Consider the following 26293-nt stretch of genomic DNA (forward strand, 5'->3'; position numbering starts at 1 on the left):
CCAATCTCTGTGCTTCTCTCAATCCTTGTGTAGACGTGCAGTGCAGTCTGTTCCTTTCCTTCACAGACAGAGTTTTCTGCACCTAGTACGGTACATGTGGCAGGAACTCTGGCATATTAAGATGGCAAGAAATTGAGGTTAGACTGGCACAGTGCTTTGCTCAGCTGCTTTGTAAGGATTATTGTTTAAAAACCTGTTGTTTTTAAAGGGGGTCTGGGGAAGGAGATCTGGGTCCTATCCAAGAGACCTGGAGCTCATGTCCCCTAGGCTACCCCAGAAAAATGCCCGATTGCAGCTGTATGCTTCTGTCTGAGTTTTGGCTCCAATAATACAATTTTAATGCTACCCAAATGAAAAGGAAAAGTCATAATCAGAATGTTGCTGGGGCATCAGGAAAACAGAAGGTGTGTTTTTTAAAAAGGAAAGGAAGAAAGAAAGAAAGAAAGAAAGAAAGAAAGAAAGAAAGAAAGAAAGAACAGGTATAGCTTGGGGAATTTATAAATCGGTTGGTTTTTCACCTTTCCTACATTCATGTGAAATAAGCTAAGGATGGAAGGGGGCAGTAGGCAATTTGAGAGTACAGTGGTACCTCGGTTTATGAACTTAATCTGTGGTACCTGACCCAGGTCAGACTGGCAAAAATGTATAAAAACTGTAGTGATATCTGTTGGAGATGCAACAACGGGGCAGGAACCTTTCTAAACCAAAACCATTCTTAAACCGAGGTGCTCTTTCCCTAATGAGGCTTCCCGTCACCTGTGCCCTTCCACCATTTGGATTCTGTTCTTAGACCAAGGTAAAGTTCACTAACTGGAACTCTATTTCCTGTTTTGCGGAGTTTGTAAACCAGAACATTCTTAAAATGGACTGTTCTTAAACCGAGGTACCACTGTAGTGGGATTGTAGGTTAGATAGAATCAAGTAGGACAGGCAATGAAGAAGGAAGAACATGAGAGTTGTCTTGAAAGGATAGCAAACCTGTGAAGGAGGAGATGGAAATCCAAAATTTGCTGAGCTGAATATTACAGGTTGTATATAAGAGGGCGTATTTAGTCCAACAGGTTCAGGATAGGATAAAGGCTGGCAAATGTCTACACCCAGAATATTGAGTCTGGGATAATGGGGCTGTTTACAGCCAAACTATTATTTCTGCCTGCCTGTGGGGAATCCATGTTTGTTTTAAAACAACAAAGAGTCCCGTGACCCACCGGACTATAAACTAAAAACTAGAGGCTAGTAAGCTTTGAAGATGTCGCAGGACCCTGCCTCACCTTTGCTGCTGCAGACAAACACCGCTACCCCTGTCGGAATCAAGCGTACATAGTTATCTGTCTGTTTCACTGCATGTATACATGGCAGAAAGTCCACAGTAGCTGTGACAAAAGCAGACCTGGTGATAATATACAGTAGAGCAGCATGCAGCCGCTGTAGATTTCCTCCACGGAAGGGACATGCATTCAAGAAATCACTGCATGTGAGCGTGTTATACATGGATACGAGTCTCGTGTGGCCAGGGTTAGGATGCTGATGATCATAAATGGCCAAAGGGCTCCTTAATAATAATAATAATATAATAATAATAATAATTTTTATTTATACCCCACCCTCCCCAGGGCGGCTAACAACCAATAATAAAAACAAGTTGATTGAAATACAACTTTAAAAACAAGATTAAAATACAGCATTAAAATATTAAAACGCAGCCTTGCAATTCCTCTAATCCTTGTGCCTCAATGTTTCCTTTGCTTTAACCTACAGCTGCTTCTCCTGCCTCCCCCCCCCCCCCCCCACATTTTGGCAACAGTAAGAGCTGAAAAGGTTCAAATGAAGAAGGTTCCTTTGGAGAACGGGAACTGGCTGCCCGCTTTTGAGGAGATGCAAGTTTCTGTTGATTCCTATCGTGATTATTCCTGCTCCCCCAGTGATACGGAATGGAGGGCTCCCTCCCCCCCCCTTCTCCTATAAAGGGGGTTGCCTTGGAGACAGCCTCCCTCCGTGGATGCCTTATCGGCCATGCCAGCCCATTGTTTATGGGAGTGACTTGTCGTCATGGCAACAATACTCTGGAGTCAAAAAGTGGGGGTTAAGCAGGGAGGAGGAACCGCTCCAGAACTGTTTCCGGGGACTAATGCAGGGGTTACTAGAGACCCCTTTGAGAAATATAAGCCCCACTCCTTCCTCAAGCCTGTGACCGGCAATAGCTTCGTCATAAGCCCCTCGCTGTGGCCAGGGCTTAATTAGTACGTTTTAAATTTTAGTCAGAGCTGGGAGCGGCTGCTGAGACCATATAACACCGGTCTTGAAAGACCTACACTTGCTCCCAGCACGTTTCCAAGCACAATTCAAGGTGTTGGTGCTGACCTTTAAAGCCCTAAACGGCCTCGGTCCAGTATACCTGAAGGAGCGTCTCCACCCCCATCATTCTACCTGGACACTGAGGTCCAGTGCTGAGGGCCTTCTGGCGGTTCCCTCACTGTGAGAAGCCAAGTTACAGGGAACCAGGCAGAGGGCCTTCTCGGTAGTGGCACCCGCCCTGTGGAACGCCCTCCCACCAGATGTCAAAGAGAAAAATAACTACCAAACTTTTAGAAGACATCTGAAGGCAGCCCTGTTTAGGGAAGCTTCTAATGTTTAATAGGTTATTGTATTTTAGTGTTATGTTGGAAGCCGCCCAGAGTGGCTGGGGAAACTCAGCCAGATGGGCGGGGTATAAATAAATAAATTATTATTATTATTATTATTATTATTATTATTATTATTATTTTATGATTGCTCAACTTTCCTCTAAGGAGCTCAAGGGGGCATACATTGCTCCCCCACCTCTACATGTCACACAACAACTGTGTGAGGTTGGTTTAGCTGAGAGAGGGTAACTGGCCCAAGGTCACCCCATAGGCTTCGTGGCTGGGTCAGGATTTGCACCCTGGTCTCCTAGGCCCAGCTCTCTAACCACTTCACAGGGCCTGCAAGAGAAAAAGAAAGAGAGCTTTCATTCTTTCAGCCTGCCCAATCCCTGGCGGTCCAGGTCTCAGAATGTTTGTTATTTCTCATATCTGTCTATCCCTGTTCACCGAAAAGCATTTTATTTTCAAAAAAACACAAAAAACAGAAACAAAACATGTTCCACTTCTGTCCCAGAAGAGAGTTTTCGCCAGGAAGGTGTCTAATCTAGGTCAAGAATGTACACCCCCCCACACACACACCAACACCTGATACCCTCCATTTTCAAGACACTGCCATGACTGTGGTGCTGGTGCTTCCGGGATCCCATTTCTAAATTTTAATTTATTTAATCATTTTTTCAATACAAGCAACAACCGCAAAAGACACATACAACAAAAACCATAATAACAATAATAACACAATTTGACAATTCCGATTTGAATACACTGATATACCTATGACTGCACCTTTTTTAACAATATTTTCCCACCTCTCTCTCCTCCCCCTACTTCCCACCACTATCCACCTTATCGCTTAAATATTCGTCCTGAATCCCATTTCTCTCTTCCGTCACCCAAGAGGATCCTTTTTGTTTCCAGAAGCTACTTCTCCTCCCGAGGTTTTCCATCCAGAAAGGGTGGCAGAGTATGTTATTCCTTTGTGTTTGCTTATTAATTTAAATAGACACACATTTTGATTTGCCTGTCGACCAGCAGTGAGATAAAACCTGTAGGTGGAAAAACAAAAACAAAAAACCGAGTAAACAACACACCCACCCGCAAGCTGAGCTGCTTTCTAAAAGCGTCACATGTGGAAAGCAAGTCTCGCATCCCCACCCACTCACCAGGACTGTCTGTTTTCATCAGAGAAATGTTGGAAGGGGATGCCCTGCCTCAAAGGAGAGATTCTTTTAGATTATTCCGTATCTCGGCTATGTACAGTCTTGAGAAAATGCTTCCTTCGACTGAAGGTCCTGCGTTCTCCATCCCCACAGCAATATTTGTAGAAGTCATTTGTAGTGTTCTGTAATTTCTGATGTGTCTGTCCAGAAGCGGCCAGGAGAGATTTGACAGCAGCACAAACAAACCATTTCCTAGCTTTCCCCCTCAAAACTCCTGATAGCTGAGCAGAATTCAATCGGGAGGAATGCTTCGTTCTGGTTGATGCCCAAAGGTTTACTTTCAGAGATGTAAAAGAGTCAGAATTACACACTGTAAGAGGAGTCCATACCCTGCAGTTACTGATCTATGTTAGTCCTTGTCTTTCTTCTTCCTTGTAACCTTATGGCTGCAGTTATTTTCTGATACATCCCCTATTCGGGTATTTCAGCTCGGTTTAATTTCTCTTGATTTGGCCTTCTGTGTGAGACAATGCTGCCAGCATTGCAGCCTATAGAGGACAAAACTAATGAACACAATTGTTGTTGTTTGTATTTAAAAAGATCTCGTATTTTAGCAAGACTTGCTGTTCTGAGAGTGCCTCCCCAAAAGAAAGGTGACAAGATTAGAGAAATGGGTCATGCAGAGATGCAGCCTTCTCTAAGGCTGAATAATACATACAATCACAGAATTGTAGAGTTGGAAGGTACCCTGAGGATCATCTAGTCCAGCCCCCCTGCAATGCAGGAATATGCAGCTGTCCAATACGGGGATTGAACCTGCCACCTTGGTGTTATCAGCACCAGGGCTGTCTTAAGCATATGAGATGCTGGGGTGCAAACATCCGCCTGACGCCCCCCCCCCCGGTTGCCCAGTCCCAGACGTGCAGGAGGGCAGAGCCGACCAGCCACCTCAGCGTCTTGCTGGCTCGGTCGCCCCCAAATTTGCGGCTTAGAGCCACCCGCAACAGAAGAGCCGGCCACGGCACTCTGACCGACGGGTGGGCTCTTCCCCGGACTCAACTGTTGGGCCCCAGAATCTCGGCCTGGCGCCCCTGAGAGCCTGGCGCCTGGGTGCCCCGCACCCCTAGCACCTATGGGTAAGACGGCCCTGATCAGCACCACGCTCTAACCAACTGAGGCTGACATGTTATGTCCTTGCATTGGGAGTGGTTGGGTGACCCAACTGTACCGAAAGCAAAGATGTAGCAGAATTAGCTGCCCCTGGAGAAAGCTGACTGGGAGGAAGCTTAGTCAGAGCAAATAATCATGCAGAGATGCACAGTTTCCTCTCAATCAGCTTTTCCTGTCTCTCATTACTCTGCCTTTAACAACTCCCATTATACAGCATAGGCAGAAATCAACTGGCAAGGTTGTTTCCTAGCATGGATATGCGTTAATGGGAGTAAAGATTTTCTTGTTGAATTGTTACCAGTTGTTAAAGATAGGGGATCTAACCTCTGATGCAGTAGTGGTGGTGGAGTTTTGTCTGTTGGTTTTAAAGGGGAGGAAGAGGAGGAGGAGACCATCCTATCTGTCAGTGTCCCTCTCCCTAGAAGGTCACCTTCCCTCTCTCTTCCTTCAGATCCTCTGCACAAACCTCAGGACAGAATCACACAGAGGCCCATTTGTCCAAGTGAAGTTATGAGGCCGGCCAATTGAATTTTTGGCGTCGCTCACAGGAATGGCCCCTGAAACAATGCCCTGCTTCTTCGGGCACAATGGGCAAGAGAGCTGCCAACAGCACAGGCTGTTCTTGTTGCTGAGAGTTACCTGTGGCTCCACCTGAAAGAGAGAAACCATTCAAATCCCAGTCCTGAGAGGAGGGAGGGAGAGGGAGACAACACATCCCTAACCTCAGTGAAATTTATTTAAAATCGTGATATGTCCCAGGGTGCGTCACAACAACATTAACAACAACATTAAAAAACAGTTTTAAACAAATTTCAAACACAAGAATAGGGTGGGTTCTAAACGCAAGGCTTTTTTATCAGCCAAACTGCGTTCCGGCACCTCTCAGGTTGGCACCATTGCCATTGTAAGAGGACAAGGAAGGCGTTCGTAGTGAGTTCTGGCACCTCTTTTTCTGGAAAAATAGCACTGCTTTAAAGTACCTGTTATGTATTCAGTGGGCTGTGTTTGCCTGAGCTTGAGTCTGGACTCAGGATTCTGAGCCCCTGTGTTCTGATATCCAGTCGCAAAACATTTCAGGATCTGGGCCTCTGCCATTGGCCCTTAAACTCTGAGTCATGATTCGCAGCTTGGAAGTTTAGACAACCAATCATGTTGGGATTGGGAGTGGCCCAGGCTTCAAGAAATATATATAAGCAGTTGCTTCACCCCTGTTGTCCAGTTCTGTTAGTTCAATAAAAGTTATCACTGTGTCCTGCCACGTGGGAACCCACCTACATTTCAGTACCCACCTCAAAAGCTGAAGGCCAGAGCAAATGTGTGTGAGAGTTGCCATAGTATTTAGAGTCAAGAAGCCGAGTTTTATCCTGTCAGGAATTCAAATCCGTAACTGATTTCTGAGGCTGCCGTATGCATGTGGGATCCTTCCCGCCCATTCCATGTAGATTCCAACCACGAATTGAAATTGTGGAGCAGGAAAATGGGGTTGTGGGGGTGGAGGAGCAGCTATACTGAACTGCATTCAATGCTTAAAGATAAAAGTCGCTCCTTCGCTTTGTCTTGGGTTCTTCCCCCTTCTCAATCCTCCCTCCCTCTGCTTTGCTGCTGTGTCTGCTCAGAGCTATTTGTGCCCCATTTGCAACCATTTCTACCTGATTAATGTAAGAGAATGGTAAAAGGTAAAGGTAAAGGACCCCTGGCCAGTTAAGTCCAGTCAAAGGCGACTATGGGGTTGCGGCGCTCATCTCGCTTTCAGGCCGAGGGAGCCGGCGTTTGCCCATAGACAGCATTCTGGGTCATGTGGCCAGCATGACTAAACCACTACTGGTGGCGGAGCGGTACCTATTTATCTACTTGCACTGGCATGCTTTCAAACAGCAAGGTTGGCAGGAGCTGGGACAGAGCGACAGGAGCTCACTCGGTTGCAGGGATTCGAACCACTGACCTTCTGATGGGCAAGACCAAGAGGCTCAGTGGTTTAGACCACAGCGGTAATGTCAGAGAATGGTAATTCAGTGGCATTGAAGTACAGGGAAATCCTTTTACATGGCTCTTGCTGTAAATGCTCGCAGTAGGAGCTATTGATTGACATAAACTCAGTGATAAGAAGAAGAAGAGTTTGGATTTGATATTCCGCTTTATCACTACCCAAAGGAGTCTCAAAGCGGCTAACGTTCTCCTTTCCCTTCCTCCCCCACAACAAACACTCTGTTAGGTGAGTGAGGCTGAGAGACTTCAGAGAAGTGTGACTAGCCCAAGGTCACCCAGCAGCTGCATATGGAGAAGCTGGGAATCGAACCCGGTTCACCAGATTACAAGTCCACTGCTCTTAACCACTACACCACACTGGCATAAGGATCTTAAAAGGAGAATAATACTGGTGGAAGATTCTGACATGCTGGGGAATCCCCAAGATATGTTCCTTAAGTTATTTATTTACCACACTCAAATTCCCATTCTTCCTCCAACGAGCTTAAGGCGCTGCTTAGGTGTTTCTTTCCATCTTCATTTCATCCTCACAACAACCATGCGGGGTTGGTAATTAAGGCTGACCCTGGTTCAAAGTAACCCTGGCTGAGTGGGGATCTGCTGGTTAGAGTGTGGTGCTGATCATGCCAAGGTTGCAGGTTCGATCCCCATACAGGACAGCTGCATATTCCTGCATTGCAGGGGGTTGGACTAGATGATCCTTGTGGGTCCCTTCCAACTCTACGATTCTGCAATATGGCAATACCACGCTGGTTAATTTATCCCAAGCCGCCCTTTTCTTTTTATCTGCTGCCTGCCTACTATGGCGATTGCCTTACACACCGGCCCCTTTTAAGGCCTCTTGGAGATGATGAAACCCAACCTAACGTTGCCGTCTAGGGCAATCTGATCTCTGCACACGCAAGGATGACAAGCTGCTCTCACAGGGGGACAGATGCTGACATCTACTGTGCCATCGGTAGCTACTTTTGTAGCAGGTATCCAGTTCTGTCTCTGAACGGTTGAACTGGGAAAAGGAGAGGCTTCCCATCATCGGTGAAAGCTCTTAAGTGCCAGAGGTCTCAGGCAGAGGGGCTGGCATTTGGCATTACATAACCATCCCCCAAGCCGAGAGACAAATCTTGTGAGGTGAACCCTTAGCAGTCGTTCCCGGAAGGCCAAGCTGCAGCACTGAGGTAAAATCTCTCTGGGGTTCAAGTTCATTTATCCAGGTACTAGCTCCAAAGAAAAAAAGGCTGTGTACACAGTATGCATTTAAAGCACATTCAAAGCACATTCGTTCCCCTCAAAGAATTGTGGGCACTGTAGTTTGTCCCTCACAGTTACAGTTCCCATTAATGCTCAGCATAAACTACAGTGCCCAGAATTCTTTGCGAGGGATGGATGTCCTTTAATGGTATAGTGTGTACTTAGCCGTAGCCTCATTTCCGCCCAAAGAAAGCAAATCCTTAAATACAAATCCAATAGTTTCATTCCCCTTTCCAGGATCTGGCAAAAAATAATAATTCCCCAAATACACTGCAACCCATAGCAGATACATACTTTACAACATTTCTCCAAGGAAAATACAGGTGTCCTATAATGACAACAATAATAATGTTATTAATTATATCCCACCCATCTGTCTGGGTTGCCCCAGCCACCCTAAAAAAAAAAAACAAAACATTAAAAGACTTCCCTACACAGGGCTGCCTTCAGATGTCTTCTAAAGGTTGTGTAGTTGCATAACTCCATACCCTCCAACATTTCCCCCATGAAAATAGGGACGTCCTAAGAAAAAGTGGGACATTCCGGGATCAAATCAGAATTTGGGACGGCTTCTGTAAATCTGGAAAATAGGGGCGCTTGGAGGGTCTGCAATTGTAGGTGCTGTTAAGGAACCAAGGCTGAATCCCCTCCCAACCCTGCTGACTGCATAGCACAACAGTTCAGCCATGCATACATACACACCCACACCCTTTCCCACCCACCCCCATATCCCTTAGTGGCTACCGATCTGCTTGGGATTAAGCCTAGCAAACAGACACTTGATCTAAGACCAGCAATGGCATCCGCACGGCTAGTATGGACCTGTCCCCTTTGTCATATCAGATTAGGGTTAGAAGGGATCAGAGAGAAGCACAAAGGAAGATTAATGATCCACAGGCAGGTGGGTGGAACTCCTGCATTCAGGATAATAGCCAGTGTGGAAGCTCTAATACAGTGGCGTCCAAACGTTTTCCCAAAGAGGGCCAGATTTGATGAAGTGAAGGGCTGTGAGGGCCGAACGACCAAAGGGCCAACCAAGGTTGTTGACCTTTTTTTTAGAATTGAAGTTGTGTTTTAGGATTTTACCCTAGAAAATAGACTGCCACAGGGACCAGATTTGGCCAAATTAGGCCCCCGTAACAGACTTTGGACATGCCTGCTCTAATAGCTATTGTATTTCTCTCTCTCTCTCTCTCTCTCTCTCTCTCTCTCTCTCTCTCTCTCTCTCTCTCTCTGCTACTTCCATTCTGCTTTATTTCACTGTCTAACAGTCTTCTCTTCCATCCTTCCAGTTTTCCTGATGCCCTTTAGGTCAGATCTACCTGCTTTGTGGGAGGGACCACAGCTCAATGGGAAAGAGAGCAACCTTTGCATGCAGAAAGTCTGAGTGTTCCATCACTGGTGCACCCAGTTAAAAGGGTCTGGTAGCAGTTGACTAAGACCCTTTGAGGATATCTGCTCCTCCACTGGGTGACAGGCTTGTGAACACACCACTGGGCTAGTGTGATGATATATAAGTTAGCACTGAGGCAGCCCAGAAGGCTCCCCCACATCAGATCCTAACCCTCCTCCTAGCAGATTTTTATTCTGCTGGGCATTTCCCAGCTTATTACCACTGTGCAGTCTAATTAGTTAGAAGCCAGTTCACAGTTGCAGTCTTAGTGCTCAGGGGATCCTGGTGTGCTATGCAGCTTATTAAAAGCTTCTGTACCTTGAGGGACATGATTTCGGAGACGGGGAGGGAGAAACAGGCAGAGAAGCTTTAGTTGGTGCAGCTACCTTGGGCAGAACTTCGATATTTCATTGGCTATGGGCTATAGGTGGTTCCTAAGTTTGGAAACCACTGCTCTAAGGGATGGCAGCATGATGGCACTTTATTGCTTCCTTCTAGCAGGGGGGCAAATCTTGTTATAGTGGTACCTTGGTTCTCAAACTTAATCTGTTCCGGAAGTCCGTCCAATACCAAAGCGTTCCAAAACCAAGGCACGCTTTCCCATAGAAAGTAATGCAAAATGGATTAATCCGTTCCATACTTTTAAAAACAACCCCTAAAATAGCAATTTAACATGAATTTTACTAACGAGACCATTGATCCATAAAATGAAAGCAATAAACAATGTACTGCAGTCACGCAATCAGTCATCAGTAGCTGAACTGGGTTCCACACAGTCACAAAAACAAACAGAAAAGAGCTGCAAAAACAAAATGCAAAATAAATAGCAAAAACAGACAGATCTCAGTATAACACTCAAAACGGAAGTGTGGCACTCAAATCGGAAGCGTAACGCTCAAAACAGAGCACGTTCGGCTTCTGAAAAAAGTTCGCAAATCGGAACACTTGCTTCCGGGTTTGCAGTGTTTGGGTTCCAAGTTGTTTGAGTACCAAGGTGTTTGAGAACCAAGGTACGACTGTACTCTGGAAAGATTTGGGATTTGGAAACAGTGGCTAGCCATGGCAGCAGGGTGACTCTCCTCTGGGCCAAATAAGAACTAGTGCACACATTTTCTCTTCCACTTTCCAGCTGCTTCCTTGCGGTTTGCTTCCAGTTCTCCAGTGTAATGTGTATCAAAAAGATCCCGTCACTTTTTTCTTTTTCTTTTGCAGATGGTCGTTCTGATGGACCCAATGGAGGATCCTGATGATGTGCTCCGCGCCAACCGCTCACGAGAGAAGTCCTATATGTTTGATGTAGCCTTTGATTTTGCTGCTACCCAGGTAAATAAGTCGGATGAACATGCATACCTAGTTACCCAGGGACCTGAGCCCAAAGTACATGTGATGTGGCAATAGGCACATGCATTGGTTTCCTGGCTGATCCAATAGATGCTGGGGTGGAAGAGCTAAATATTTCCCTGGGGTGTGGTTTTTTCTGTTCTGAATCACCCTCCCCTTTTTCACCCAATGGAAGAAATGTAAAGTACCCTTATCTTTTCCCCGGCACAACTAAAAAACCAGCTGCGAAGCTTAGAGTGGGGAAATTCCCAGAGGAAAAAGGGTTAATCAATTCCTCCCTGTTCCTCAGTTCCCAATCACAACCTCCCCAGAGCTGCTTTTGATTAGGAAAGATAACTGGGGGAGTGTTACACGGATCTGTGGATCTGCCGTAAAACGTATGGTCCCAGATCTAAGGCACCTCTGACATCCCAGCTTTGCCTTCCAACCTGTCTCAGGTGTGGTGGCAGGTGGCATGCCTGGGCCAAACCACAAGCTCCCCTTTCAGCAGGCTCCATTTCAAGCTAATTTGCAAGTTGCCGTGAAACTGGAGCTTCTTGAGTGAGATCTGCCATTCATCTTGCCAGTTCTTGCTCCTGAAGTGAGAGGTGGTAAGGGGCTGAGATGGAGAAGGAGCAGTGAGTAAGGAGAGAACATTGTGGAACGGAAGTGACTGAGAGCACACGACTACGAGGCCACCTCCACGCCGTCAATTAGAGCACTCTTATTCTACCTTAAGAGTCAATGTTTATTCCACCTTAAGAGTCAATGCTTCCCCCAAAGAATCCTGGGAACTTTAGCCTTAAGTGTTCCCTTAAACAGAGCCTGGTAGAGCCTGCCCATTATACTGTGCAGTTGCACTGTGTGATCTGAGGGCTGCATCCAGCCTCCTCTCTGAGCTTGGAAGCACCCCTGGGTCATCTTTTTCGGTTGCCACAATACTCCTTCAGGACATCCCCCCAAAAATGGATGCACCAAGAGATCCCTTGTGTTGTCTCCAATTGGGCTGGCTCTGGATCCCAGTCTGTTTGCTTATTAAGAATAATAATTTTATTATTTATACACCGCCCATCTGGCTGAGTTGCCCCAGCCTCTCTGGGCAGTTTCCAACGCATATGAAAACATAACCAAATATCAGACATTAAAAACTTCCCAATACAGGACTGCCTTCAGATGCCTTCTAAAAGTTGTGTCGTTCTTTATCTCCTTGACATCTGGTGGGAAGGTGTTCCAGAGGGAGGGTGCCACTGCCAAGAAGGCCCTCTGCCTGGTTCCTTGTAACTTCTCTTTCCACAATGAGGGAACCACCAGAGGGCCCTTGGAGCTGGACCTCAGTGTCTGGGCTGAGCGATGGGGGTGGAGACGCTCCTTCAGACATACAGGACTGAGGCCGTTTACTCAGTAAATTTAAAAAGCATCATAAGCTTTATTTTAAAAAGACGATGATAAAGGCTAAATAAACCACATAAAACAAACTCAGATTCATGGCTAAATAGCTGTCTTAAGGAATGCAGTTTCTTCTTGCCTTTGGAGGGCTCTGTTATACTATGCTGGAAGCAGCAAAGAGTAGGTGGTGTTAGAGAAAAGTCAAAACTCATTGCCACCTGCTGCCTCATACTGAGCTATTTGTTTCCACTGCCTTCCTGGAAACAAGCTGTTTCTTTGATACCCTCTTCTGTTCCCCTCCTCTTTCAGGATATGGTCTACCGTGCCACCACCAAAGGCCTCATTGAAGGTGTCATCTCTGGCTACAACGCTACTGTTTTTGCCTATGGCCCCACTGGTAAGAAAACAGGCTCATATGGGAACGTGAGACACCGTCTCTTCTCACTGTAGGGACCAAGGTCTATAGGCTGCTCTTGGCATGGACTGTTTTAGTTCTGAAAGCAATGGGACAAGCCTCAGAACTGCTCCCTCTCTCATGAGGCCCCAGGCTCTATTCTCCATGTGTGAGGAAGGGTCAAAAGAAGCCATTTCTGGACCCAGGGCTGAATTCTAAGTAATAGCTCTAAGAGGAGTGACTCCGGATCTAGACAGGGAAGAGGGAGTCAGAGAGAGGGAGACTGAGCAGATTTGTGTGAGCACCCCAAAAACCAGATAAAAGACATGACCTCTGATCTCAAGCCTGCAAGCACCCTATGTTAACGAAACAAGGGCCTTGTCCACTTCTGTGTGGTGGTTTTTCAATCGCACCACGTTACCGTTAGAAAACAAACCATCCTTTGGCTAACAGCAGAGCGGATCCAAAGCACAAAAGGAGTGTAAACGCCCTTGCACATCCTTGAGCAAAGTCCTTTTTGTACTATCTTCTCATCTTAATTCCAGCACACCATATTCATTCCAGATAAGACCAGTCTCTGTTCCATAAAAGACATGTTAGCCTCCATAGTCTTGTCACTGTGCTTTTCTGAACACAGAAGGTGAGGAGCTAGACATCCAGAAAGCCATTTATTATGCAGGTCGATACATTTCATCTTGACCAGTGGTTTTTAGTATATTGAAAACGACCTTTGTTAGGAAGGAAAGAGCTTAAGGAGCAAAGTGCTCCTTTCAAGAAGAAACCTAATAAGATGGAGATCCAACTTTGGGTGGCCCTAAACTGGAAACGTGTTACCAATTCAGCAACCAATTCATCCTTTCCCTACTTTCCTCTTGCCCTCAGGCTGTGGAAAGACCTATACCATGCTTGGCACAGACAATGAACCTGGCATTTATGTGCGAACGCTCAACGACCTCTTCCGTGCTATCGAGGAGACCAGTGACGACATGGACTACAAGGTGTCTATGTCCTATTTGGAGGTGGGTCACCTTGGAAGCAGGGTGTGGGTTCAAAAGATGGCCTATCTCTGGAGTTGTCAGTATGGTGCCCATGGGCACAAGGGCACCATTGAAGACTTTTCCTGGTCTCCACAAATGTCTCCCCCATGCCAGTTGTCACCCTATGTAAAAATTATGTTGATCTTGGGTCAGTATTTTTATGGTGCCAGCAAGGACCACATCTGTTTATTTATTTTTACTGCATGGTCCACCAATGTAATTTATATTTTAATGGGGACTGGGTGAGGGCTGTGCGAAATAATGCAAATGAAGGAAGATCAGTTTTAATCATACAGGATCCAGCTTTTACCTAGACTCCATGGGAAATAAAATAATATGTGTGTGCACAGATATTTTCTGTTTTTCTATCTGCTCAGGGCAAGGAGGGAAGAGACTTGGGGAAATGGGGGGGGAAGCAACGCCAGAATGGGGGTGCCCATAGCGCTCTGTCCAAATTCCAAAGGTGCCCACAGAAAGCTTGATGAGCTAGCCATCATGGCCCAGAACTGGAGGGGAATCGCTGCCCGATAATGCTGTTTCGTTTCCCATTTCCTGTGTGCTGAGTCACACAGCTGTTTTTGAGGTGTGTCCCAAGTTAGAGCTGCTTCCCACATAGTTGTTCCTTGCTTACAGGGGAGCGTGCAAGTAACAAGCTGGAGATTTTGCTGAAGCACATCCTTGCAAAATGTACACAAGCAGCAGAGCTACACTGAAGCTGGGTGGCAAAGGCATACAGTGGTACCTCAGGTTACAGACACTTCAGGTTATAGATTCCACCCCGTGACGGGGTGAGCTCCCGTTGCTCGGTCCCTGCTCCTGCCCACCTAGCAGTTTGAAAGCACATCAAAGTGCAAGTAGATAAATAGGTAGTGCTCCGGCGGGAAGGTAAACGGCGTTTCCGTGCGCTGCTCTGGTTCGCCAGAAGCGGCTTAGTCATGCTGGCCACATGACCCAGAAGCTGTACGCTGGCAACCTCGGCCAATAAAGTGAGATGAGCGCCGCAACCCCAGAGTCGGTCACGACTGGACCTAACAGTCAGGGGTCCCTTTACCTTTATTAACCCAGAAATAGTACCTCAGGTTAAGAACTTTACCTCAGAATGAGAACAGAAATGGTGCTCCGGCGGTGGAAGGCCCCATTAGCTAAAGTGGTACCTCAGGTTAAGAACGGTTTCAGGTTAAGAACGGACCTCCAGAACAAATTAAGTTCTTAACCAGAGGTACCACTGTACTTACTATCACGTTGCCACGATGGTGCACATGCCTTCTGCCTTAAACACTTGCGTGGGAAAAGATTGCCTTCACAACCAAAGCACCCCCCTGCCTTGAAATCTTGCTGTTGTCTCAAGTGTTCCTACCCCTTCCTGTACCCCATAACTTGACTCTTCTCTGGCAGCTCCCCCCCCCCATTCTTCTGCCTTTATGGCTGGTGTGCAGAAGGTCCTGGGTGTAGATAATCGCCTTGGCAACACACCAGGACTCAGGCTAGTATAATATTGACACTCATTAGCAGCTTGGAACAACCAGCAATAAAGCGAAGGAAGGAAGCAACTGGAAAAGCACCACTGGGACATGAGCGGTGTGGTCCCTTTGTGCTTCTTTCCAACTTTAAGAGAAAACTGGGGTTTGGCAGTTGTGGGGGAGAAGGGAAGAGAAGGCGAAGGAAATTAGCCATCATCTGCCCATCTTTGCTTCTGGCATCCCCTCTATGCAAGAACCCAGCTCTCAGTAGCCTCTGTTTCTCAAATCAATTCTCTCTCTCTTTTAAAAAAAGAAAAGAATATTTTATCTTTTCACATATAGAAAGTTACACTTGTTACTCAACAGTTATATTACAAGTTCAACAAAACTAGTGACTTCCCGCTCAGCCAGCATCAATGTTTATAACCCAAATTAAATACAATTGCGTTTGAAGGTTCTGCCTTCTCTCATTTCATCCTCTCTAACATATTTCTTAATGTATTCTGCCATTTTCTGACATTCAAACCCTGCGGTGGTCTTTGCATATGGGAAATAACTTTTTATATACACTAGAAATGGTTTTCAGTCTTCTTTAAAAGATTCTAAATTTGTGTCTTTTATCAGTGCCATCATTTTTGCCATCTCTGCGTATTCCAAGATTTCTTTATCAGCCATTCTTCCTTTGAGGTTGTTCTCTCTCCTCCTTCCATTTCTGAGCATAAGAGAATCCTTGTCACTGTAGTCACATACCTAAATACCGTTGAGGCTTTCTTTGGGATTTCGCTGTCTAGTATCCCCAAGCAGGAAGGATTCTGGCCTCTTGGAAAAAGCAGGGTTGCCATACACCCGGAATTTCCTGGACATATCCAGAATATTGCAGTTGGAAGCAGTGTCTGGGTAGAAATCAGCAAAATGTCCGGGAAATTCACATTTCAGTAGTGTCATTTTTGCTAATTTTCCATAAAATAACTCAAAAATAACAAAACTCAACAACTTTGGCAAAATTGTTATTATTGTTGTTGTTGTTACGATTATTATTATTATTCAACAACTTTTGAAATATAGCAACTTTAAGGAAAAGTCACTTGAATTTTTTTCTTAATTTCATTATACAGTGGTACCTCGGTTGTCAAACATAATCTGTTCTGGAAGACCGCTCGACTTCTGAAACGTTTGACAACCAAGGCGCTATTGTCGGTCGGCAAATTCCTTTTAAAAAATAGATAAACTCACCTCGGAATCTATTCAACTTCCGAGGTGTGTTCGAAAACTGAAGCATTCACTTCTGGGTTGTCAGCATTCGAGTTTTGAATTGTTCAGCTTCCAAAGCATTCGACAACTGAGGTTTCATTGTATACCATGTCTCAAAAGGCTCACTCTCTCTCTCTTTTTAATAACTTTTTTTTTATTTTCCAAAAATAACAAAAGGGGGGGATCATAAACAAATTTTTAAACCACAATTTTTTTTTGGTCAACTTCCCTCCACTCCCCCTCTTGGTTCCTTTATAATATACTTGTTCATGCACGTCCATAAAACCTTATATACTTAACAATCCAATTTTAAAACCTTCTTCATCTTATTACAAGTGACTTTTAAAAGTTATACTAATGTAAAAATCTATACACAAAGCTTAAAAAAAATGCATTGAACAGTTACCCTTTTTTGTAATAATTTGTCCTGCATAATTCAGTAATTTATTTTGCCAATCTTCTTCTTTATCTTCTTTGGCTGAGACTTCTTCCTTCTGCAGGGGCTTTGAAAGGCTCACTCTCAATGCTTATTCAGATGATTTAACCCATGGAAACCATAGGGTCTTGTTTTGTTTTCACACGTTGAGTGGGGCACCTGTACGTGTTTGTTGTGCAAAGTCTTTAGCCCAAATCTCCCCCATGTTGATCCAAACTGACTTCAATACATGGCAGAAATATCTGTGCTACTGCCTTGCTACAGGCTATAGGCAGAACAATAATGTGAATAAGGTCTTAGACTGCATCTTTAACTTTCTAGTGCAAATTGGATGCCAGCAGGAGAGACAGCTCTAATGCAGTCCTTATTGACACTCCTGGTATTGAATTTATTGATTGCCTGACGCATTAATGGCCAATGCCAGGAATCTTGACATTTACAGTAGGTTTGATGGGAGATATCCGCAAGGAGTCATGGCCAGCAGTGGTTTTCAGGGTTGTTTCCTTGCTTGCTTTTAAGCTAACACAGCAATTCAGGCGGAGTGTCATTGCGATTGGAGCCTTCTATGGCCCAACAAGCAATTGCAGCTATGATTCCAGGGTCCCTGTTGGGCAGAGAATGTGGGGAGCAGAGTTTGAAGCAGTCCTCAAATGTGGCTCTGTGATCCAGCTTCTCAGTGACCTTGTGTCCGATTCTGCAGTGCTGCAGCCATAGGCAGACCCTTGTGGGAGACAAGAGTGACATCTTACCGACTTGTGAGCGGCATGCAAGGGAAAGAAGGTTCTAATAAACATTTCTTTTGCCAACGTATATAGTTCATTTGTTCCTCTCTTACACCAAAAAGAGAAAATACTGCCAGATGCTCTGGGCAGAACAAGGAAGTAATAAATCAACACACTTGCATCGTAGTCTAGGCCACGGCATAGATAGCAGATATTAACACTGCAAATCATCCCTTCTATTTCTGATGCTCTTGCTTATGAAGCCAAATTGGAAGCACTCACATACAAGAGCGAGGTATCATCGGGCATGGGGAATCCCTGAGGCTTGCAAAAGTACAGAAAATATTGGGGGGGGCTTTAAGGGGCAGGGCTGTTGACATTTCTAATCCACCTTAAGGAACAGGCATGGGATTGTTACGTGTCACATGTCTGTTTACATTCCAGCACAGTATGCTGGGAACCTCTGTTTGTGTATAGCTTTTGCTTTTAGCTCTTCTCTCTGAGACGACATGAAAGAGAGACAACATGTTTCTTTGTCCTGATTTATGACTAATAAATCTGTAGTTGTAGTATGCTTCCACAAGCCTCACACCTATGCTGTGTGCGCAGTTCGATCTGCTGATAGTGTGCCCTGGCTGAGTAAACCTGGGTCACTGATTTATGTCAGAGCAGAGGTGATGGTCTTTGCACTGGGTTGCTGGAAGGAGACGGCCCAGCCGGGGCTGACCCTCTGCATGCCGACAAGGCATCCCCTTCCTCAACAGACCAAGTTTGGACATATCATGTTGATTGACAGTTGTGGTGGTGGTGGGGAGAGACACAAGAAACTGGTGAGGTGGGGGGGGGATGCAATGGAATAGTTAAGATCCTGAACAGTTATCATTCCACACTGCAACCCTTTGCTTCTGTTCCCACTGGCAAAAACTGGTTCTAAACCCAATTGGCTACTGGAACTTTTCCCCAAGGAACTTTCAGGAACTGTAGGTGGGATGCTGAGAATTTTGTTTTAGCTCAATTCATTTGTTAACCTGATAGTGTGCTTCCTGCAGACACATTGTACCACATCAGCTTCTACGAAGGGGTGCCCACTAAGGATCTCTTGCTAGCTGAGAAGCTGGAGCTTCAACCAAGGAGGGCTTTACAATGTTCTTAGTCTGACTTGACTAAGCCTCTGGTGAGCCATTGTCTCCAAACCCCATATTGGCGCCTTCTAAAGGTAAAGGTAAAGGGATCCCTGACCATTAGGTCTAGTCGTGACCGACTCTGGGGTTGCGGCGCTCATCTCGCTTTATTGGCCGAGGGAGCCGGCATACAGCTTCCGGATCATGTGGCCAGCATGACTAAGCCGCTTCTGGCGAATCAGAGCAGCGCACGGAAACGTCGTTTACCTTCCCGTCAGAGCGGTACCTATTTATCTACTTGTACTTTGACGTGCTTTCGAACTGCTAGGTTGGCAGGAGCAGGGACCGAGCAATGGGAGCCCACCCTGTTGCGGGGATTCGAACCGCCGACCTTCTGATCGGCAAGTCCTAGGCTCTGTGGTTTAACCCACTGTGTCCTAGGCTCTGTGGTTTAACCCACAGCGCCACTCACATCCCATATTGGTGCCTTCTAGAACCTGCTAAAAGATAGCTAAGCTGCTTGCAATGGTCCTTCAGCCCCTCTTACTTCCCCCCTCTAGATCTACAATGAGATGATCCGGGACCTGCTGAACCCCTCCCTGGGCTACCTGGATTTACGTGAAGATTCCAAAGGGATAATCCAAGTGGCTGGCATCACGGAAGTGTCTACCATCAACGCTAAGGAGGTGAATGGGAATAAACCAATTATACAACGGGGGAGGAGCAGGAAGCTATAAATTTTGCTGATGCCAAATGCAGTTTTACAGGATAGTGATCCCGGTTACGAATTTTATGTTCCGAAAGAGCCTGCCATAATTGTGTACCTATCACTGCGGCAAGCTGGGGATAATTCTAACTGAAAATCCCAATACTGAATAGCCCTACAGTACTGAATGACATTGCCAACAATGGACAGCCTTGGACAAGACCATTGGTACATCTATCTCAGCTTCTACGTTCCTTCTGTGACCAGGATTGCATGTTTTGCCCTTGTTGTTAGGGATGCTGTCAGTGCAGCATCCCCACATAGCATCCTGGTTAATGGCCCACAAATAATCCGACCCTCTCCCCCCCCCTTTTTTAATTATTCTGTATTTGTGTTTTTGTTGCTAGAGAGTAAAACCATATTAGTCAATCCAATTGTTTGTTCTGCTGCTTATGAAGAGGTGAGACAAGCATTAAGGCTGAGTTTGAAAAGGTTATTCTTATTTGCATTTGGATTTAGTTTTTTGAGGCAGGAGGGGGAAAACGTTAGCAGTGATGGAACAAGAAATTCAATATTATTTCCTGGATATTGGTTAAGAGGAGAAAGAGATCAGCCCATGACTTCTTGACAACAGCAGATGCTGTGGTTTTGAGGAATGGACCGGCATGTTTACCTGAACGTCTTGCTGTGTTCAGTGGGGCCTGTTCCAGATAAATGAGCATAGGACTGCAGCCTCAGAAGACTTGGGCTACGTACACGTGACAGAATTAAAGCAGATTTTCCCTCCCCAAAAAATCCTGGGAATTGTAGTTTACTCTTTACAGACCTATAACACCTTTAAGAAACTACAGTTCTGAGAATCCTGTGATGGGTGCTTTAAAAGTGTGGTATTGCTGCTTTTCCCCCAACCTGAGGAAAATGACTGTTTAGGTTTCGGCCAACCAGAAACATATCCATTTTGCAGAGTTGTTGGGTGTCCCCTTCCCCCTTCTGTTTCCCAGGATGTTCCTCCTTTCCTTTGGTCCTTGACTCCCCCCCCCCCCAAATCCCCATAACAATTCTCATGAGCTTTACCTCCTTATGTCTTTCCCTGATGACTCCATTTTGGTGCTCTCACCTACCAACAGGTAGTGGCTTCGTGTGGCGTTCGTACGGAGCCCCCGGTCATCTCACGAACTATTGACCCGTACACCACTAATCCGCTGCCACCAACCAGGTCCTCCCTAGTAAAATCACTTTAGTCTTAGTCAGCTTTCAAATTAATAAAGAAGAGTGTATTTTATTTCAGACACAAACAAAACTTTTACAGCATTCCAAACATTGTTGCTCTTTACTTTCTTAGTCTTATTTTCCTCTCTCTATCTATTCTACCTCCCCACACTCAAGAACCCACTGCCCTGTCTCTCTATTTCCAACTGCTTTTCCCAACCAGCCAACCCACGAAATCCAACCAACTGCCCCCCAACAACTCCCAATGAACTCCTCCCAGAACTAGTTTTATAGACCCACTGACTCCACCCCCCTGGGTCCTGTCTGTGCAACCTATTTAACTATTTCCCCTCCAGCACTCTCTCATATATGTTAACGTCACACTTCGCTCTTACAAAACCTTTAATATTTTCAGTTTCTGCACTTTTCTGAGTTGAGGGAAGAGGAGGGAAGAGGAATATAGACTCCTATTCCTGAAGTGTCTGTTTATGTAAATATTGCTATGAAATATTACTACCTCTGGTCCACTCAGGAGAGAGCAGAAAGCAGAAAAAAGGAGAAACTCTGGGATATTGTCTTATGACTTCAATGAAAATAATCTCCCACAATGAGAAAAGTTGGGGATCTTGTAAGTCTGATATGGGAACAATATGGAGGAGGTAGGATGTACATTTCTAAATAATGCCTACAGACACGTCCAGCTGAATATTGGCCTTTGTTTGTGCAGTGACCAAGAGGGGTGCAGGCCAGAATAAACTTGCTCTTTTATCTGCAGTTCCTTAATCCTCTCTGTTTCCAGTTACTTACTTAAACAGCCAGAGTTTAAGTAAGCCTCCTATCAGCAATATCCATGGCTGTTGGATAATTTTACATTGAGGTAGCAAAACTTTGGAACGTCAGGTGTTCCTAGACTACAGTTCCCATCATCCCTGACCATTGGCCATACTGGCTGGGGTTGATGGGAGTCGGAATCCAAGATCTATTGGGCCACAAGTTCCCTGCCCATTTTAAGAAGGATGCCTTTGTGCCTTCCGCTGTTTCCCTTCCCTGCAGATCATGCAGCTGTTGATGAAAGGCAACAAGCAGCGTACCCAGGAGCCCACGGCGGCCAACCGGACTTCCTCGCGCTCCCATGCTGTGCTACAGGTCACCGTGCGCCAGAAGAGCCGCGTCAAGAATATTATGCAGGAGGTGCGCGTGGGGCGGCTCTTCATGATCGACTTAGCTGGCTCGGAGCGGGCCTCTCAGGTACGAGCAGAAAGGGGCAGGCTTCTCATCAGGAGGAGCGCACCATGTTAGTCTAGGGCAGGGGTCAGCAACCTTTTTCAGCTGTGGGGTGGTCCACTGTCCCTCAGACCATGTGGTGGGCCGGACTATATTTTGGAAAAAAATATGAACAAATTCCTATGCCCCACAAATAACCCAGAGATGCATTCTAAATAAAAGCACACATTCTACTCATGTGAAAACACCAGGCAGGCCTCACAAATAACCCAGAGATGCATTTTAAATAAAAGGACACATTCTACTCATGTAAAAACACGCTGATTCCCAGACTGTTCACAGGCAGGATTGAGAAGGCAATTGGGTTGCCTACCCCTGGTCTAGGGCAATGTTTCCCAAACTTGGGTCTCCAGCTTTTTTGGACTACAACTCCCATCATCCCTAGCTAGCAAGGTCAGGGATAATGGGACTTATAGTACGAAAACAGCTGGAGATCCAAGTTTGGGAAACACTGGCCTACAGGGTGCGTATTTCCTGAGCATTGTCTGGAGGCTACGTATTTCCTTAACATTGTCATTGAAGCCCTCTGGTGCTCAGCCTGAACATGTGAGGGCCAAAGTGTGTAGAGGAATGGGCACATCGGCCCCACTCCCAAATCTTTGTGTGTGTGCCAGGTTTGCCTGCTCCACTCCCAAGCGTCACATGTTTAGTGCGAAGAGCTGAAGGGGCTTTTTTCTATTTGCCTGAATGAACTTAATGGGCCACCTCTCAATCGGGAACCTTGATAAGGCAGGCTCTGAAGGGGGAATGCTTAAAAAGTCCGCTTAAGACCTTAAGACCCATGTACCTATGGGACCTCCTCTCCTGGTATGCCCCACGGAGGACCTTAAGGTCCACAAATAACAATACTCTGGAGGTCCCGAGCCTCAAGGAGGTTATATTGGTTTCAACTAGAGCCAGGGCCTTTTCAGCACTGGCCCCTACTTGGTGGAATGCTCTGTCACAAGAGACTAGGGCCCTGCGGGACTTGACATCTTTCCGCAGGGCCTGCAAGACAGAGCTGTTCCGCCTGGCCTTTGGTTTGGACTTGGACTGACTCTTATGTTTCCCTCCCCTTATGGTCTTGATTTATCAGCTACTTTGAAATGAGGCTGCATTTTAAATTGCATTTTAACCTGTATTTTAAATTGGTGTCGTCCCCCTTCTTTTTCCCGTTTTTACTGTGATTTTATTGGTGTTAGCTGCCCTGAGCCCGGCTCTGCCTGGGGAGGGCGGGGTATAAATAAATATTCTTATTCTTATTCTTATTCTTATTATTGCTAAATTTGTGAAGGCCGGTGTGAGGAGAGGTACAGCCAGCAATGGGCCTGGGGCCACTGAGTTCATTCTGGTCCCTCCACACACTATGGGTATCCTGTCTGAAGGGGGGCTTGAAAGGAGTTAAAATGAGGAGAGGAGTGGCATTCTTTCCTTCCTGAGACTGCTGCTTTGGAAGAAGCTTGAAAGCTGGAGTCGAGGGCACAAGAGAGCACAGCAAAGACGAGGGCAAGAGATTCCAACCCACTCTCAAAATTGCAGCCGAAGCAAACGTCTCAGCAGGCCCCCTGCTTGGTTTTTCTCAGAACAACTATTCCATTCTTGTGTCCCTCCTACTCTCCTTCTCCCACAGACGCAGAACCGCGGGAAGCGAATGAAGGAAGGCGCTCACATCAACCGCTCCCTGCTGGCCCTTGGCAACTGCATCAATGCGCTCAGTGACAGGGCAGGGGTCAAATATGTCAATTACCGGGATAGCAAGCTCACTCGCCTCCTGAAGGTAGGTCTGCCTGCGGGGTGGGGCTGGCAAGGAGGGTGCCTAATCATACAAGGTGGGCATAGCCTGAATTAAATGATATGTTCTCTCTCACACATTCACGAGGCAAGGTTGGCTTGCGGGGAAGGATTTCATGCCAATGTGCATTGAATTGTAGTCCTTACGCTTAACAACAGCAACAACAAAATGGCGGCAGTCTGGTTCTCGCTACCCCCCGCCCCACACCACAGAGTTTTCTTTTGTCTCCTGTGGGGTGGGGAAGAAAAAACATAGCATATTTGGGGGCTGCGGTCAAGGAAACAAAGGGACAGTGGTGTTCTTCTTCTTAAGGTGACAGAGGTGGGAGGAAGTGGAGAAATTCAAGGTGGGTTTGGTATTGTTGAGAGCCTCATATTTGCCACAACATTTTGTTCCTTCCCTAGTCCTCTCATATTAGGAACCAAACGTCCCTCAATATAGGCTGGGTGGGATGACAGGACCACAGTGCCCAATCTTGCCCTTGAGTGGAGGCCATGACATGTGATCAACACCCGAGTGTGCCATGGCAAGTAAGGTCAGGTTGGAGTTGCAAGGCTTTATATCACTCCAAGCAAACAACTTGCACTTACAAGATTCGGAACTCAAATGAAACCTTTCATTCCTCTTGGGTCATACTTCCCTGTATCAGGCTCTGTACACTTCCTGAAGAGTTAAGAGACAAAGGCATAGTCCCGTGTTTCCCAAACTTGGGTCTCCGGCTGCCTTGGGACTACAACTCCCATCATCCCTCGCTAGCAAGAGTATTGGTCAGGGATGATGGGAATTGTAGTTGAAAAAGCAGATGGAGACACAAGCTTGGGAAACACTGGGTTAGTCCTTTGTCCTGGACATCCTGTAGCCTCTCACTCAGCTACCATCTTGAGTATTCCTTATATTAGTAAGCAGACATTGGGGAGATGAGGTCCCTGATGTCAATGGAGCCAGGGGAAGGGGGATATGGCTCTGGGGGCACTGTTCTGTGGTGCATGCATCCCAATCGAGGGTAGCTTTGGCTTAGAAGGTTCTTGGCTGTCCAGCTCAGGTTTAGTGTGGGGCCCAGTTTCTGGCTCTGCCACTTGCTCCTCTACTCTTCCTGATCTGGCTGGTTTGTCCTCTTCTGTGTCAAGAATCCTGGCTGCTGCTCAGCAGCTCCTATGTTAAGACCTACAACTTTGCTCCCTAATCCTAGGATTCACTAGGCGGGAACAGCCGAACGGTAATGATTGCTCACATCAGCCCTGCCAGCAGTTCCTTTGAGGAGTCGCGCAGCACGCTGACCTATGCAGAGCGTGCCAAGAGCATCCGCACCACGGTAGGATCCCCCAGACCCCACACCCTTTCTCTAAAAGTTCTTTCACTTTCTAGATTTCTAACTTCTCTCTTTTGTGGGCGCAGTGGCATAGTGTGGGTTCCCAGAGCCCGGGGCTGTGCAGAGCGTGAATGGGAAATGACATCTGTGTCACCCAGGGGACCGCAGCCACAGAGATAAGAAGAGTTGTTCCGTTGTCTGGAGCGCTCACTTCTTGGTTTGCATGGAGAATCCATTTTCAGTGGAGCCCAGTGATGGAAGTGTACACCTGTATTGAGGCAGCACCAGCTGTTGCAATTTTGCACCCCTAACAATTTTGCGCCTGGGGCAAAACGCTGCGCCACTGGGTGGACATTCTAGTTGTTCCACCAGAGCCAAACCAATCCTTTAGTCCTCCAGTCCTGAGCATCCTAAATGCTGGAACCATTCTCAGATTGACACACAATTGTAGGGAACAAGACTTGCTCCAGGAAATGACAGTTTTATATCATACAGGACATCTCTTTTCAGAGCATGGCAGCTATATGGTTGACAGGTTGGTAGACTAGATGGACCACTGGTTTCATCTGATGGTGTTGTACTTATGTCCTAGAAAAATGGGGGGAAAGTAGAAAAACACCAGTCTCCTGCATTTCCAGTCTAGCAACCTTTTAACTGTTCTCCCCTCACAAAATATTAGCCAGACTTTCATCAAGGTTCCCTACATACCGGTATGTTTTCACACCACCACTGATTTCTCCAGTCTTCCCATTAAGTATCCTACCACATAACATTTATATAATATATAATAGTACGTTTCCGAGCACAATTCAAAGTGTTGGTGCTGACCTTTAAAGCCCTAAACGGCCTCGGTCCTGTATACCTGAAGGAGCATCTCCACCCCCATCGTTCTACCCAGACACTGAGGTCCAGCTCCGAGGGCCTTCTGGCGGTTCCCTCACTGTGAGAAGCCAAGTTACAGGGAACCAGGCAGAGGGCCTTCTCGGTAGTGGTGCCCTCCCTGTGGAACGCCCTCCCACCAGATGTCAAAGAGAACAACAACTACCAGACTTTTAGAAGACATCTGAAGGCAGCCCTGTTTAGGGAAGCTTTTAATGTTTGATGTATCATAGTATTTTAATATTCTTTTGGAAGCCGCCCAGAGTGGCTGGGAAGCCCAGCCAGATGGGCGGGGTATAAATAATAAATTATTATTATTAGTAGTAGTAGTAGTAGTAGTAATGTTGGTGGAATGTCCTTAAGTTTTCCTCCCAGATCTAGCAATTTAAGATAACTTAAATTGGATGCCACAGTGTCCATGGATTTC

At 46.2% G+C, this 26293-nt stretch overlaps 1 protein-coding gene across 1 annotated transcript in view; it reads left to right on the forward strand.

The window, feature by feature from the left end:
- The window catches only part of LOC308470906 (dynein axonemal intermediate chain 2-like), an 82019-nt gene that overhangs the window by 42788 nt on the left and 12938 nt on the right, over positions 1–26293 (forward strand). Inside the window, exons 14-20 of the mRNA XM_080994578.1 lie at positions 10794–10904; positions 12597–12684; positions 13564–13700; positions 19269–19394; positions 21677–21871; positions 23517–23663; positions 24868–24990. Coding sequence (XP_080850704.1) covers positions 10794–10904; positions 12597–12684; positions 13564–13700; positions 19269–19394; positions 21677–21871; positions 23517–23663; positions 24868–24990 — 927 coding nt within the window. The remainder of the gene's footprint in view (positions 1–10793; positions 10905–12596; positions 12685–13563; positions 13701–19268; positions 19395–21676; positions 21872–23516; positions 23664–24867; positions 24991–26293) is intronic.

Source organism: Podarcis pityusensis (assembly GCF_964106645.2).
Source record: "Podarcis pityusensis genome assembly, chromosome: 2".
Classification (NCBI taxonomy): Eukaryota; Metazoa; Chordata; class Lepidosauria; order Squamata; family Lacertidae; genus Podarcis; species Podarcis pityusensis.